The following is a 14,961-nucleotide window of genomic DNA, read 5'->3' as shown; positions in this document are numbered from 1 at the left end:
GACTGGTAAGCACGGGCTTAATGATGATCAGGATCATCCCACTCCATTTCCCCCTCTATCTACACGCAGTGATTCTCCACCTGGTTTTGACACTGCATGTGACTTCAGGCTTGGAAACGGACAAGGACCAGATGCAGATTCTTATACTAGTGGGTATTTGATTTTCCTGAACTTCAGCTCTCATAAAAAACAGCAGGAAAATTAACCTGCCCTACTTACCTCACAGGCTGTGAGGATCGGGTAATAAATGTGGAAGCTCTCATGAACGGTGAAGCATCTCCTGTACTAGACAGAGGCTGGAACTGCGCTCACTTTAAACATGAGGAAAAGGAAGCCAGAAAAATTAAGTGACAGCAAGTGACCAGGATTTGTCTACCGTACCAAGCTCGAAAGCACAAATATTAAACATGTAAACGCATCATTTTAAGCAGATAAAATAGCAATTCAATAGTTTTAGGAGGGGCACTAGGTGTTGAACAACATTGTGAAACTATTTTTTAATGGAGTTTTTCCTTTTTTTAGGTAGCAGCCTTGTCTGTATGGTTTTCAGTCCTTCTGTCCAGTCTACACTCTACACTATGTGAACTGCCTTCAGGCATTATATTGCTTATAATCTGTCTTCTATTTTTTACCTGGATAGAACTTTTTGAAATTCTGTTCAAATAGTAAGTTTTCCCCAAATTATTTCAAATTTGAATAATGACTACAAAATTATGTTAAGAGTGTAATGGAAATGCTTGACCTTCTAGGCATTTGAGGTTTGTCAGCAACAGCACAGTGGTTCCAGCACCCGTGCCCTGGAGCTGGGCGCCCCGGCCTGGGACCCCGGCTCTCACTGAGAGGGACTCAGTTCACTCAACTCCCGGAGCTCAGTTCTGCCCCTGAAATACAGGGTTAATGAAAACCTGTCTCACAAGGTTGCTGGGACAAGTCAATGAAAACCGTCCACGTGCAATGCTTTACACACAGTAAATGTTCAGTAATAATTATTCTTTTCTTCAGAATTTTGCCTCATCTTCTTGGACTCAGATTGATAAAGTGTTTTCTCAGAACAACATTCTATATTTATCATCCCATAGTTTAAATGTCTGATTTACTCAAAGTGGGAAAAAAACTCAGGCATAACTAGTTTTTACTGTATAATGTTACTTTGTACTGAAGAACACAGTTCTAAAGGCCACTGTCCCAAATATGTGAAAAATCAGTTTTACCATGAAATCTGAATTATGTGAAGGTGAAAATCTAACAAAAAGACCACCCGCAACTACCAGTTATTTGTTTACCTTTGCATTATATTCCATTTGAGTCAGCATAATCTTTATTTCAAAATAGCATTTTTATTATATAAAAATGTAAAAATCCAGCAAAACCAGAAATACCGGATATATTTTCCTGGGCTTTCACATTTGTTGATTTTTATTCGCAATCTCTTTTTCAATACAATTTACAACCTCATCCCATGTGCAGTCTGATTATACAAGTGCTAAGTGGCAGAAAGGTCTAGAATAAATACACCAAAAACAGGCAAAGCTGTGAAACTAAGTTGCATGCAACAGATCTATCAGGGGGAAGGGAAGTGCCTGGGAAATAAAACAGAGTAAGACAAAGTAATAGGAAAGTTTTAGCTAAAGTTCCTTCAATCGTCTTTGTCTTTTGCTCCATGTTTAAGGATGCGCGTGAACTCAATGTAATTGAAATTCCCCTTTTTGTCAATAGGCGCTTCCCTGTACAGCTCGTCCACCTCCTCGTCTGTGAACCGATCACCCATGGTCGTCAGCAGCTCCCTCAGGTAATCCTCCTGAATGGTGCCTGGGAGGCAGCAGAAAGAAGGGAGTCATGAGCACTTCCTGGCACTTTACTGATTCGGTTCTCAACTAGGTCAGTCTTACAAGATTTCACAATACATATATTTACGTGAACAAATTAGCGAACCAAGGCAACATGTAGCTACATCATTATGTTTTCCTATTACTTTTAGAATTCTGTATTAATATTAGATTAAATCATTTTAAAAGCTCAGTTGATAGATCATATGCTTACAAGGGTAATTAATTTGAAGCAAGTGTTTTCCAGAGGAGAAAAAAAAAACACCCTGTATTTCAGACATACAGAGGGAAAAAAAGGGAGCTGTCCAGAAAAAAAAGGCAGTGGTGCCAAGAGCAGATGTGCAGGGAGGAGGACGGTGCAGTCTGAAAAGGCAGAGCCACTGAGCAGGACGGAGCTGCGAGGTGTATCTGAGGAGATGTGGGTGGCGGAGCATGGCGGAGCAGAGTGTTAACACAGAAGGAAAGGGGAAAACGCGGAGTGAGAAAAGAGAACAGCTAGGCTTTACACACTTTAAAATAAGAAGAAGGAAAAAAACCCCTAAGATTTTAACTGTTCAAATTAGATACATACTTCTTGGTGAGATTTAAAATTTCCTGAGTAAGTTAAGTAATTTCCTTGTCTAAGAAACACCATTTAACAATTTTCCCTTTGTCTTTCAGGAAGCTCAGAACCAACTCAAGGATTCACAGCACACACTGTGTAGCTTTACGACCTACATACCATTCCAGTTGTTCTCTGTGGGACGGTCCTACTGTAAGTGACAGTTTCCTTTTATTCATTTTTTTGAAAATTTGTATTTTACTCATCGTTTTCATTTCCTAAAAAGTGCTTCACATAGTCAGGAACGAGACTGGGCACCAACAAATGAAGAGCACTTACCGGTTGCCTCTTCGTCGAAGCAGGCGAAAGCATTTCTGATGACGTCCTCGGGGTCGGTGCCATTCAGCTTCTCGCCAAACATGGTGAGGAACATGGTGAAGTTTATGGGCCCTGGCGCCTCATTCATCATGGCGTCCAGGTATGCGTCAGTTGGGTTCTTCCCTATAAAATGTCACAGTTTAAGGACAAAGAACTCATTTCAATAAATAATTTATTGTAATGGTCCCCAGCATATTTTAAAAAGTTACATCATCATCACATGAGACTAATTTTTCAACTAACTTACATTAAGAACATTTAAAAATATAATTTTTGACAACATAAAAAGTCCTTGATAGATCATTATAAAAATGCATTCTGGGCTCACGTTGCTCAACCACAGTCTTGTGTAGTATTGCTCGTGATGGGAAATCTCAGGGCCAACTGAGAAGACTTCTCCTTCGTCCAGCACAGTGGTGAGGGGACCCCCTGACCCTCCCCTTGGAGTTGGGAGAAATTCCTCTGCAACGGCCAGACTTGGTGGGAGTTAACAAAGAGCTCCTCCTCGTCCTGGCATTTGTGAGGTCCTCAGGGTGCAGGAAAAGCAGCCCTGAACAAAGGCTTTTGAACAGTGGGTTTGAATACGAGTTCTGCCACTGGCTGTGTGACCTGGGAGAAGGGGGAAACTGTCGAGGGCTTACTCTTACCTGTAAAATTGGCTGAAGTTGGTATCTGAAAGGCCTCTGACAACGTTAAGTTTGTAAGATTCTCAGACATGGAAAGAACATCTATATGTAAGCATCCCCTTATTACACCCAACTAAGTGCTAATGATAGTTAAGTCTAGAACTTTAGTTCATTTATAAGTTTACTCCTAGGAATTTGGGTGAAATTTAAATGCCAACTTGTCACCTGTCTTACCATACTCATTCTACCTATTCAACACATCAGTACAAATTAGACCAAAATTAATCTCAAGATTCTTCAAATAAATTAAAGTAGCTAAAACGAAGTGCTTTTTACCTTCTGATTTAACCCAACTCTCTTGCAGCAATTTTTTGTGTGAAAAAATGTAACCCAAATGTGTCAAGAAGACATAGGTACAAATAAATACACAGGGATTTAAAATGAACTGATTTAGGCTAAGCACCTATAGGCCCATTTAAGGTGTCCAATATAATTTGTTGATCTGAACGCTAAAATGTATCTTTAAAGGCATGGGGTCCCCCAAAATGGAAGGCCCCAGAGTCAGCCTCTTACTCCACCATTACTCATTCATTCAACAAACACAGTGCATCTACTAGGAGCAGAGTGAGTGTTCAATCTTTGTAATATGACTAAGTCCCTCAGTTTTCCACTGTGGCCTTCTTTACTAGTGACCTGCCCCAAAAGTACACTTACTGAGCTATTCTGAGTGTGGAAAACGCTGGAATCCACCCCACCAGCAAGTCAACAAGTTAGATCAGTATCTTGATTCTACTCTACTCTGAATAAAGGAAATGTTGCAAAATGTTAGTAATTGCTGAATCTGGGTAAAGGATGTATGCTGGTTCATTATATTGTTCTTTCAACTTTTTATAGGCTTAAAATTTTTCAAAATAATATGTCAGGAGAAAAAATTAAAAAAAAGAGAAATAAAATTGTGTTGTAGTTACTAAAAGGAAAGAAATAACTTCTCTCTCTTTGCCTTCCAACCCTTTAACTGCCCTTTCAGGATAACAGTCAAACACAAGAACGCAGAAGTACAGAGCCTAACTGGAGGCCGTCCCTGAACTGCACCCTCTTCCCTGCCTGTCATTCTGGCCCGTCGAGAACCCCCTGGCTTGACATCCCCTTCTTCCAATTATAAAGTCATTGCCGACTCAGGCAGAATGTGGAGGAAATTTCCTCCCTTCCCTCTTTTCAAGATCAAAACAAACAACAAAACCATAAAAGGAACAATAAGTTAACACTCACATAACCAAAATGCCAAAGGGAGTTTGTGTTTGCTTTGAATCTTGTACCTTCACATTTTCTTTTAATTATAAAAAAAATTATGAACTGTGAAAGTCCCCTTCCCTGTGTTCCCTTTTTCAGAAGGGCACTGCCCTTCCTCCCTGAGATGATCATTATCACTTATGATGTCAACTCTGTCTTACAACCCGTCCTCAACCTTTATTACTAAGTACATTCTATTATTAGCTACACTTTTTATTTCAGATTCTGGTATTTTGCCACCTCGTCATCCCCTAGCTTTCCCGCTAGCAGACCTATCGCATTTAGCCAACAGGACAGACAAGGAGCTGCCAGGCCCCCACCCGTGCAGGCTTCTGCTCTTGTGCCTGGCCAAGCCTCAGCACAGCACCTCCCACCCAGCATCTCTCAAAAGACCTTTGAGATCAGGAGATGGGTATTTGTACATCACACAAAAAATAATTCATAAAACATTGAATTACCATCTGGGGGAAGTGGGCACATTAAGAATACAAAAGTCTACCTAGAGAAGCAAGCATATCATGCAGATCTTCCTTGTCGATGAAACCGTCTCTGTTCTGATCTATCATGTTGAAGGCCTCCTTGAACTCCTGAATCTGTGACTGGTCAAACATGGCGAACACGTTGGAAGTTGCGCGCTGGGGGCGCTTCTTGGTGGTCTTGGTCTTTGCCTTTTTGCTCGACATGGTGGCTGTTTAATTCTAAATTAAAAAGAGAAGAACATAAAGCCAAAAAAGAATGCATAAAACATAAAGCAAAAAAAGAACTCATAACACCTAAAGTTAGTGAGTAAAAATAATATAGAAATACTAATTCGAGTAGGAATAAACATTCATTTAAACTTTGTTTTCCAATGTACCATTAAATGGCTAGGAGAAAAGTAGTTAAAAAAAATTAAGACACAGAATAGAAATTATTGATATAGCTTCTTCTCCCCAAATTTCACGGAACTCATTTTTATTAAGTGAGAATTAAAGTATGTAACAACAGCTAGCACTCACCAAGTGCTTACCACGTGCCAAACACCAGAATGACGGTGGGGCTCCCCTCAAAAGAAAAGCTCCAAAGCTCGTTCCTTGCTCTCACAAGGACTGTCCACTTAATCCTCACGACGATCCCATGCAGTGGGCATACCTTTTATTTCTACTTTACTACCAATATTGCATAACTCTCTGAGCCTTGGTTTTTTCCCCTCAAAACATGGTTTGAATACCAGGGAAGCTCACTCAATCCTCAGTTTTACAGCAAAACACAATAATATTTAAGGTAGTGCAAGTGAGATTTAAATAACACATGCAAAGACACGAGGACACTCACTGTATGGTGCATGTTCACAAGGCTCTCATCTTTAAAAAAAAAATCATCAAAACACATCTTGAATCCTGTATCCCTTCTAGCTACATTCTCACTTCCCCTTTGCCTTGACAAAACTTTTAAGATAGCAGCCTACTATTCCACCCTCCCCGTTTCCTCATCTTCCCAATCACTCCTCAATTCTCTGTAAGATGGCTTTAAGTGGTAGCCTCAAATACTCTACTGAAAGCCACCAATAATTTAAATGTCAAACAGAATGGACATTCCTCATTCCATTTTTCATTTGCAGTTTCAAATAATGTAAATAAATACAACACAAAAATACTATTGGTTTTGGAGTTAGAAAAGGCCTGAGTTCCAATCTCAGCTTCAACATTAGCTACATATAACCTCAAAAGCCCATGGACACCAGAGTAAGTTTTTGATCCAAGGTCTTATTCAATGTTCATAACTGCCCTACAATAGGTACTACGTAGATTAAAAAAAAAAAAATCCATGGCCTTTGTGTAGTTAAGAATTTAATTTTGCCCAAAGAGAGGTCTGGCCTTTGTCCTCAGCTCCTGGGAGGTAATCTCTAAGCCCTTAGAATGTCCTGCCTGGTATATCTGGGGTCTTGGGTCACACCAGATAGTCTAACAATGTGATTTATCATGGGGGCTTTGGGTCACGTGTTATCAGCTTGATCTCTAGAGGAACTGGAGACTGAAGTCTATGTGACAGAGTCCCAATAAAAACCATGGCTCTCAAGGATTGAGTGAGCTCCTCTGGTTGGCAATACTCCACGCACTGTCACACCTTGTTGCCAGAAGTCAACACTGTTCATGGGAGGGGACCACTGGAGGCCATGCATTTGGAATTCCCCTGGACTCTATTCCAGGTGTCTCTTCCCTTGGTTGATTTTAATCTGAATCCTTTTACTGTAATAAATAATAACCATAGGTCTAACAGCTTACAGTGAGTTCTTGAGTCCTAGCGAATTATTGAACCTGAGCGTCATCTTGGGGAATCAAACTTGCAACTGGTGTCAGACATGAGGGGGGCTTGGGGACTCTTCCCTAACTCTGCAGCCCCATTGTGTGAAAGCAGATGACTGGCTGGGCAGTGGCTCAGCAAGAGAATTTTGGACCAGGGTCTCTGGCACTTCTAGTCTTGGATTTTTAATTTACAGTTTTTACTTCTCTTTCTTCAATCTAAAAAAATACCCCCCAGGGTGTTTTGAAGCTTGGCTTAGAGGTGTTGACCAGAACTACACCAGTCTTAAGAGTCCTTACTCTCACATTCCAACTCCTTCCCCTCCCCACACACTTGGCCTGAATACATGTTAATTTTCTCCTTCCTGTAACTTAGCTTGTTATGTTGATCTTAGTTGTATTGAAGGTTAAATCAGAGACAGATTGTGGTCCACTGGCAAGGCACTTGACTCTGCTTTAATTCTTCACATACCAAAACTGTTGGATTAAAATTCTTTCTTATGCTAAAAATTCTATGATTCTATTTCTTCAAGATTCATAGGAATAAATGACGGTAAATCTGAAGGCAAGAATTAGTTTTATCTCTCAGTATCAGCAAATTATGCTTGTGATAGAGTCATTGAGAAAACCCTCCCAAAGAGCAAGTCTTTATTTTTAAAAACTAATTGGTCAGATTTTATCAGGCTAACCCTAAAGTATATTATATTTAAACATTTTTGAAACTTAGTTGGAGTTCTCCAAGAAACTGAGGTCAAGATAGGATTAAACACACAAGGATTTTTATTAGGAAAAATGCCTTTGAGAGAGAATGGGGAGGTAACCCAGGAAGGCTAGAAAAGCCATTATCTGGTGAACAAGCCTGAGTCACCAATCAAAACACGTTACAGAGCAGATACGGCTCACTGCGATTTCTTTTCAAAGGAAAAAAGCTTACTTTCCCTCGGTATGCCATTTAAAACCAGCGCACACTGGTACTGTATATGGTACCTATAAAAAGCACACACACACACACACACACACAAAATATCAACTGAAACCGAAACATCAGCTGAAAAAGTGAGGCAAAGTGGGAGCAAATCAATCTGAAGAGAACTCTGGCCCCCAAATAAAGTACCATCCTCTCTCTCCTCACCTTCTGAGATAAATGTCTTGGCTTTCTCCACTTTCTCACTTCCCACTCACCACAATCTGGCTTTCTTTTTTCTACTGTAACCGCTTCTGCATCGCCAAAGCCAGTCTAAGTGTCTTTGGACCACTCTGCTATTTGACACCATTTTAACTCTCTTCCTTTCAGGCCTCAACAACCCCTGCCCTTGGTGAACTGTAACAGCAGAAATGAAGTGTCTCAAAGGGAAGACAGCCCAAGGTTCCCAACCTTGAAGGCCCTCCACTCTGATGGAGACTCCTGAACACCACACTGGAAAGACTGGTTTGTGTAAAACGCTGTATCTGACTTGGTGACATCAATCTCCCATCAGTTCTATTTCTGTGGCTGGTCCTCCTCCATTTTCCTGTTAGGCTCCTACCTCCTCCACTCACTTAAATATTCACGTTTCCCAGTGTTCCAGCAGCCCACGGCTTATTAAGTTCTTTTCACTCTGCGTTCCTTGGATGATCTCACTGACTCTCGCTGCTCCGACAACACCTATTATGACTCCCACGTCTGTACCTCCAGGTCTGACCCTTCTGGTCAGCTCAAACACCCAACTGTGCTTGTGAAAGGCGCCCGCCTGCTATCCCACAGACACTCACAATCACCGTGCTAGAAACTGAATTACCATCCTCCTCCTAAACTTCCTCAACTTTCTGTTTTCTGTCAGTTAATGGCACCATCATTTACTCACAAAGCCAGAAACCTAGGAGTCATCCCCAACTCACCCCTCTCCCGAGCGACCCAGCCCTGCCTCTTAAATACTTACCAGATTTGCTCATTTTCCTCTGCCACCTCCCTGAACTGGGCCCTCATCAACTCTTTGGGCAGAGTATTTCAATGGCCAACTAACCCAGCTCCTTGCTTTTTGGTCCCCTCTAAACTACTCCTTGTCTTCCAGCCAGAGGTGTGCAAAACATGAATATGACTGTATCATTCCCTTTGGAGAAACCTTTGGCTCTCCACCGCCTGCCGGACAAAGGACAAGCTCTTAAGCATGGCACACAAGGTCCTCCTTGCCCTGCTCCAGAATGACCTTTCCAGCTTCATCCCGAGCCATTCTCTGCTCTGTACCCTTCCCTCAGCAACACCAAACCACTAGTATGTGCCTAAGCCACGCCCTTCCTTAACTTCTGTATCTGTTCTTGCTGTTTTTCCATCCCCCAAATGCCTTAGGACCAGAGAGAGAATTAAAGGTCTTTTCAGCTATGGCTACTAACACACAGGCAGTGGCTATGGTTCTGAGTTGTCGGCTGACACCCTGTAATAACAGATTAACAACAGAAAAACAAACAGAAATTTATTAGCTCATGTATACATGGGAGATACGCAGGGAAAATTCAACTCTCAGAGGTAGTTTAGAACTCTGGCTTAAATATTACCTTCAGCTGCAGCCAAAAGAAGAAAGGTGTGTGTGAAGGGGAGAGGCTAGTAATGGAGGGTTAAAAGCACAGTAATAAACAAGGGCAAGGCTTCTCACACAGACTCAAGTCAGGCCGTTCTCCAGTGAGAAGAGTCTAAAGTCTTCTCCAGAGAGTAACCTTTGTCCTTCCTGGCAGAGGGAAGGAAGGACACCTTTGTAAATTTGTGTCCTGCTTTTAGGCAAGTTGGGGGGAGGGCAAAGGGCTTTTCTTGTGTCTGCTTCTTCTCAACTGCCTTCAGCTCAAAATAATCTTCATGCCAAACTGGCATATTCTTTCACCCTTCATAACCAACAGGATATTGTGAAAATGATGAAGTGTGCCTTTGTCACGATAGGTGTCGCAGGTTTTGCTGTGCTCTTTCTCAGACTGCTCAGTCTGGGGGAAGCCAGCATCAGGCCCTGAGGGCATCACACCACCCTCTGGAGAGGTCCACAGGGCAGGGGGCCAGCACCCACTTGCCAGCCAGGTGAGTCAGCCAACTTGGAGGCTGATCTTCCTTCAAATGACTGCAAACCCAGTGGCTACCTGGACCGCAGCTCCAGGAAATCCTGAGCGAGAACCACCCAGCTAGGCTGCCCTGAGATTTCTGACCCTCAGAAGCCGTTCACTGTTTTCTTAAGGGGCTAAGTTTTGGGGTAATTTGTTATATAGTGATAGAAAACTAATTAAGTGTCTTTTAACATTTAATAGGGCAATGCCTTTATTTCAGAATTATAGCCAAAGAATTTTTAAAACTCGAAGGGGCCACAGCCAAGTCTGCACTGGATAGGGAACTTTCTATTTCTGCTTAGCAAATTTTAATTCCTTCTACTCAATTTCTCTCCAAGTTCTGTGAGTTCTTCTTTTAACTGCAACAGAGCCATCCCTTCCTCACCATTCCCATCACCACTATCTTATTCTTCGGGCTGATTTCTACGCTCATTTGCTAGTTCTTCTTGCTTCCTAATTGGAGTTTCCTTCAGAGCTTGTCTTCAGTGACTGGGCTTTTCTCAAGTACTGATTGTATAATGTTACCACTCAAAAATGAGGTAACTGGGGGAGGGAGAAGCTAGTTTTATGAGCAAAGGAATGATAAAGAATTCGAGTTTTAGCCAAGCTACAGTAGAGATGCCTGGGGGCAGGATGTTTAGAGGGTCTCCATTGGCAAGGCCGATTTGTGAGCAGAGGCACAAGGTGAGGCCTGAGAGTGGATGATCCCGAAAGAGCAGACAGTAGATCCTGGACTAAAACCTAAGGTCATGTCTGATTCAATTCTCATCTTTGCCAAGGTCTATCAGAAACTTCAGACATTTCTGATGTATTCTCATGGTCATTACTGGAGTCAAGACTAGTGCTTGTGGAACTGGGAATATCAAATGACTGGATACAGAAGCAACAGTCTGAAAACAGCAATCATCAAGAGAATTCCGTATATAATCAAGTTAAAACACCCCACAAAACTAACCTAATGTACTCAATAATGTATTATTGTTTTTATGCTGCATATTTAGGCAAATATATAATCAGCTCCATCAAGTTATTATATCTACTATGTCTTTACAGAGCCAAACTCAATTTTATAGCTTTTCTCTTAACACCAGTTAAGCTTCCCCATAGTATATGTATATGTATTTTAATATTTACCACACACATTATAATGCTATCATTTCTTTATTGTGGACTTTATGATTGTCCCAGTTAGCAGTAAACTTTCCACCCTCTGTACTCCACTACCACTTTGTTTTATTGCAGTGAAATTTACACATGGTGAAATGTACAGGTCTTAAAAATGAGTTTTTGTAAATATGTACACACATGTAACCACCACCCCAAACAAGTAACAAATGTTAACATCACTCCAGAAAGTTCTCTGAGTCAATTAGCCTCTCCCATAGGGAACCATTGCTCAGATTTCCATCACCAAAGATTAGTTTTACCTGCCTTTGAACTTTTTATAAATGGAATTATACAGTGCATACTGTACAAGCCAGACTTCTTTCACTCAGTATGTTTTTGAGATTAACATTATCATGTTGCATTTATCAGTGGTTCATTCTTTTTTTACTGCCCAGTAGTATTCTATTGCTGTGCCATTTACATGTACATTTTTGTAGTATTTAGCTTTTCCACCTTGGACTGCAGGGTCAAGGAGAGTGCCTTAAACATGGCTGGTGCTCAAAAAATACTAGTTAAGTGAATAGATACATACGCTTCCTTACTATCACAAACAGAATCACAGGTACGTATGTTCTTTATAAGGTAGGTCCTGGATCTGACTCCTCAAAGCAGCTTTTCTCTATAGTCTACCTATGGTTCAACATAAACTCCACTGGACTCCTCCCCAAGAAATCCTTAGTAAAACTTACCAGTCACTCCATGTTTCATACCTGAAACACACAGTACTAGTAAGAGCTAATAATTGAGTGCTAATTATGTGCTAGGCACTGGTCTAAGCATTTCATATACATTAACACATTTAATCCTCACAACTTATGATATAAGTACTGTTATTATTCCCATTTCTCAGATGAGAAAATTAGGGCAAAGCAAATAATCTGCCTGCAGCCACACAGCTAGAAAATGGTAGGGCCTAGATGCAGGACCACACTCAGGGAGTCTAGCTCCAGAGCTTTCAGCACTGGCTCTGATGTCAAGCAGCTGAAATGCGCTACCAGGAAAATGTGGATCACTGGTTGCAGGTAACAAGCAAAGCCACCACAGCTAAATGCAGATTGAGGATGAAGATCCGAAAGCTGCTGGTAATGAAAATCATCTATAGATATATACTGTCTGTGAATCTTGGGAGAAGGACAATCATAGGGGCCCTCAGTCCTTTGCTCTTTCCTAACCACAGCAACTCTCACCTGGGGACCTGCCCGGCAGAAGCTGCAGTTCATCGTGTCCAAACTCAAGTCTCATGAAAGCAGAAATGAATATCGAGTCAGCCATCACAGAAGCTGTCTCACTGAACAGAGCCTGAACTAACAAGAAGCCGTGCACTTAGCTATCAGCTCTGGGAAGGAGGACCCACCTAATGCCTAGAGAAAAATGGCTGGCACCACGTGACCCCCTCAAGTGACCTTGGACAAATTATCTCACCTCGTTGGGTTTCAGTTTACTCAATGATAAAACGAAAGATAACCTCTAAGGTTCTTTTGAATTCTAAAATGCTATGATTCTTTTCTAACCGAAGGACCATTGCAAAGCCATCTTAAACAAAGGCTGCCAAACTAATTCTCTAAACAGTCCCCTTTCTTCATATTACTCCCTAGTGGAGAATCCAAAATGACTCCCTAATGCCTCTTACATAATCTTTTATTTCTCGTCAAGTTTTCAAGACATCCATGAAAAGGCCCCACTGATCTACCTGCCTATTTCCAACTATTACCCATTACAGTTCTGTTCCCTTCAGGCTGGTCTGCCCACAGTCTCCTTTTCACACGACCCAATTCCCGTCTCCTGAGCTTTTGGTCTTGTTACCTCCTGCCACAGATCCGGCAAGAAATTCTAAGTTCTCCCTCCGGGGACTGAGTCGAAGGCCTTCAATGAGGTCACGATTCTTTTTTTCAGTAAACTTATCCTGATTTTTGTTACCTGTCCTTTTCCTCAGCACGAATGAACTAAATCTTTACAAGATGCAAGATGCTGCGAGGAGTTACAACTCCTACGGAAGTCGTTACGTCTTAGCCTATACCAACCGCGCACTCCAACCAAGAACCACGCCCGCAGACCCCGTCCGCCCACAAAGCCTGCGGCACCGTGTGCGGCTCAGAGGAGGCCCTCGACACCCGGCCGCCCGGGCAGGCGCCGGAGGAGGGCCGCGGGCTGTGCGCCGCACCAGGTGTGCGAAGCCGTCCGGGTGACGCAGCGCGGGGACCGGCCACCCTGTCCGGCAGGGCAGCTCCCTGGCCCGCCTCCATCCGCCCGGAGCCTCCCGGCCCCTGGACGTCCAGGCTCGGGTCGGCCGCGGCCAGACCTCCCGGCCGACCCTCCCCGCCCCACCGGACAGGTCCCGCAGCCCCCGCCCTAGCCGCCCGGGGCGGGGTCGGGCCGCGGGCGCCCGGCGGGAGGGGCAGGCGAGGGGGCGGCCCCTGCGGTGTCCCGCGTGGGGGCGAGCGCCACTCACCGCCGCCAGACACGAGAACCAGAACCCGAGCTGCTCGGCGCGAGAGGAGCGACAGCGACGGCGACGAGCGCTGGGCTGTGGCGCGACAGCGGTGGCGCCGGCACTTCCTGCCTCGGGAGGCGGACCGGAAGACGCGCCGGAAGACGCACCGGGAGGCGCGGCGGGATCCATCTCGGCACGGGGGGATGCGCCGCCATTCTTGTCCAGGACGCGGCTGAGGCTGCCTCGTCCGCCCGGGCGCCGGGCGCGACCGACGACCGCGGCCTGGGTTTCACTTGTCTCCCTCGGCCCGTGCGCTCTGGGGCGGCTCTCCCCGCCGGCGGCGCGGCCCGAGCCCCTCGACCTGCCCTGCTTCCCCGCCGTCCGCCGCGGTTCCGCGGTCCTTCCGCATTCCCGGGCCGCCGGCGCGGGGCCGGCCTGGAACTTGACCCGGCGGGGCGGGCGCGAGCCCTCAGGGCCTGAGGGGCGCCGGGCGCCGCCCACCCCGGGCTGCGGGAGTTTGCAAATAGAAGTACAGCTCGCCTGGTTAAACTTGAGCTTAACGTAAAACGAGCAGTTTTTTAGGTCCGTCCCACGTCATACTGGGGAAGGTAAGAGGGCGGCGGCCCGGCGGCCTCCCGCCTGCTGGAAAACCCTTTCTTTTTAAACTGCACTCCCAGTTTACCCTCTCCTCCTCCTTTCTTACCCTCACGGGCCACGGTCAGCCTACGACTGTTTCCCCTTTCAAGCACAGAAAAGCTTTATTCAAATTATTTGCTTTCCTTTGGTTCATTAAAGACAATACAAAGTTAAGCACACACACCCAAGCAAGCACACATTACATAATGCTTTTGGTCAAAACAAAGGAAATCACGAAACTATTATCCAAGTTTTGTTCTAGATGTTGTCTGTGGCTATAAGCTTTAGGTTCCCTCACCTTGTAATAATATAGATGAATAGTACTACTTCTGGATAATGGGGAATAGTTAACTTAATAGCAAACCTTTTTTAAAGCACTTGTGATTGCTTGAACGTACGCCCGATGCTGGGGAGGTGAATAATCGTCTTTTATATTATGGAAAAATACGACGAGAAATCCAGAAATCTTTGATTAGGAATCCCTAGATGGTAGGAACCATGTGTTCAGGACTCTTATAAAACAGTAGCACCAGTAAGAAAACCCTGTGGGGCTTGGTAACCAAGATTCCAGAGCCTCAACCCCAGGTATTTGGATTCTGTGTATGTCGAGGGTGAGGCAATAATCTGCATTTCTAATATAATAAGCACCCAGGTGATGCTGATCCTATGATCCCCACCCTAGTAGCACTGCCGCAAGGTCCTTAACTGAGTGCATTTTTTC

The 14,961-nt window shown here is 43.9% G+C and overlaps 1 protein-coding gene across 3 annotated transcripts; it reads right to left on the bottom strand.

The window, feature by feature from the left end:
• Positions 1 to 1,317: 1,317 nt before the first annotated feature.
• Positions 1,318 to 13,914, bottom strand: LOC102542872 (myosin regulatory light chain 12B). Of its 3 annotated transcripts, none has more exons than XM_072949173.1 (4): positions 13,772 to 13,914; positions 5,161 to 5,359; positions 2,707 to 2,868; positions 1,318 to 1,809 (listed from the first exon to the last, which is right to left on the bottom strand). In XM_072949173.1, exons 2-4 carry the CDS (start codon positions 5,342 to 5,344, stop codon positions 1,637 to 1,639), a joined length of 519 nt encoding a protein of 172 aa, XP_072805274.1. In that variant the 5' UTR covers positions 5,345 to 5,359; positions 13,772 to 13,914; the 3' UTR covers positions 1,318 to 1,636. The 3 variants fall into 3 exon arrangements, with proteins under 3 accessions (XP_072805274.1, XP_072805272.1, XP_072805273.1); XM_072949171.1 differs by lacking the exon at positions 13,772 to 13,914 and adding an exon at positions 13,623 to 13,765; XM_072949172.1 differs by lacking the exon at positions 13,772 to 13,914 and adding an exon at positions 12,977 to 13,122.
• Between the last annotated feature and the right edge of the window lie 1,047 nt (positions 13,915 to 14,961).

This window comes from Vicugna pacos, chromosome 24, assembly GCF_048564905.1.
Source record: "Vicugna pacos chromosome 24, VicPac4, whole genome shotgun sequence".
Taxonomy (NCBI): Eukaryota; Metazoa; Chordata; class Mammalia; order Artiodactyla; family Camelidae; genus Vicugna; species Vicugna pacos.
Note: the sequence above shows the minus strand (reverse complement) of the source record. Positions and strands in the feature narration are given on the sequence as shown.

Bases quoted from the DNA above. Each gene is read 5' to 3' on its own strand.
- LOC102542872 (XM_072949173.1), bottom strand. From the start codon at position 5,344: ATGTCGAGCAAAAAGGCAAAGACCAAGACCACCAAGAAGCGCCCCCAG. The intron at 2,869-5,160 runs GTAGACTTTTGT...GACATTTTATAG, and splicing joins TGATATGCTTGCTTCTCTAG to GGAAGAACCCAACTGACGCA. The intron at 1,810-2,706 runs GTAAGTGCTCTT...GCTGCCTCCCAG, and splicing joins CTTCGACGAAGAGGCAACCG to GCACCATTCAGGAGGATTAC.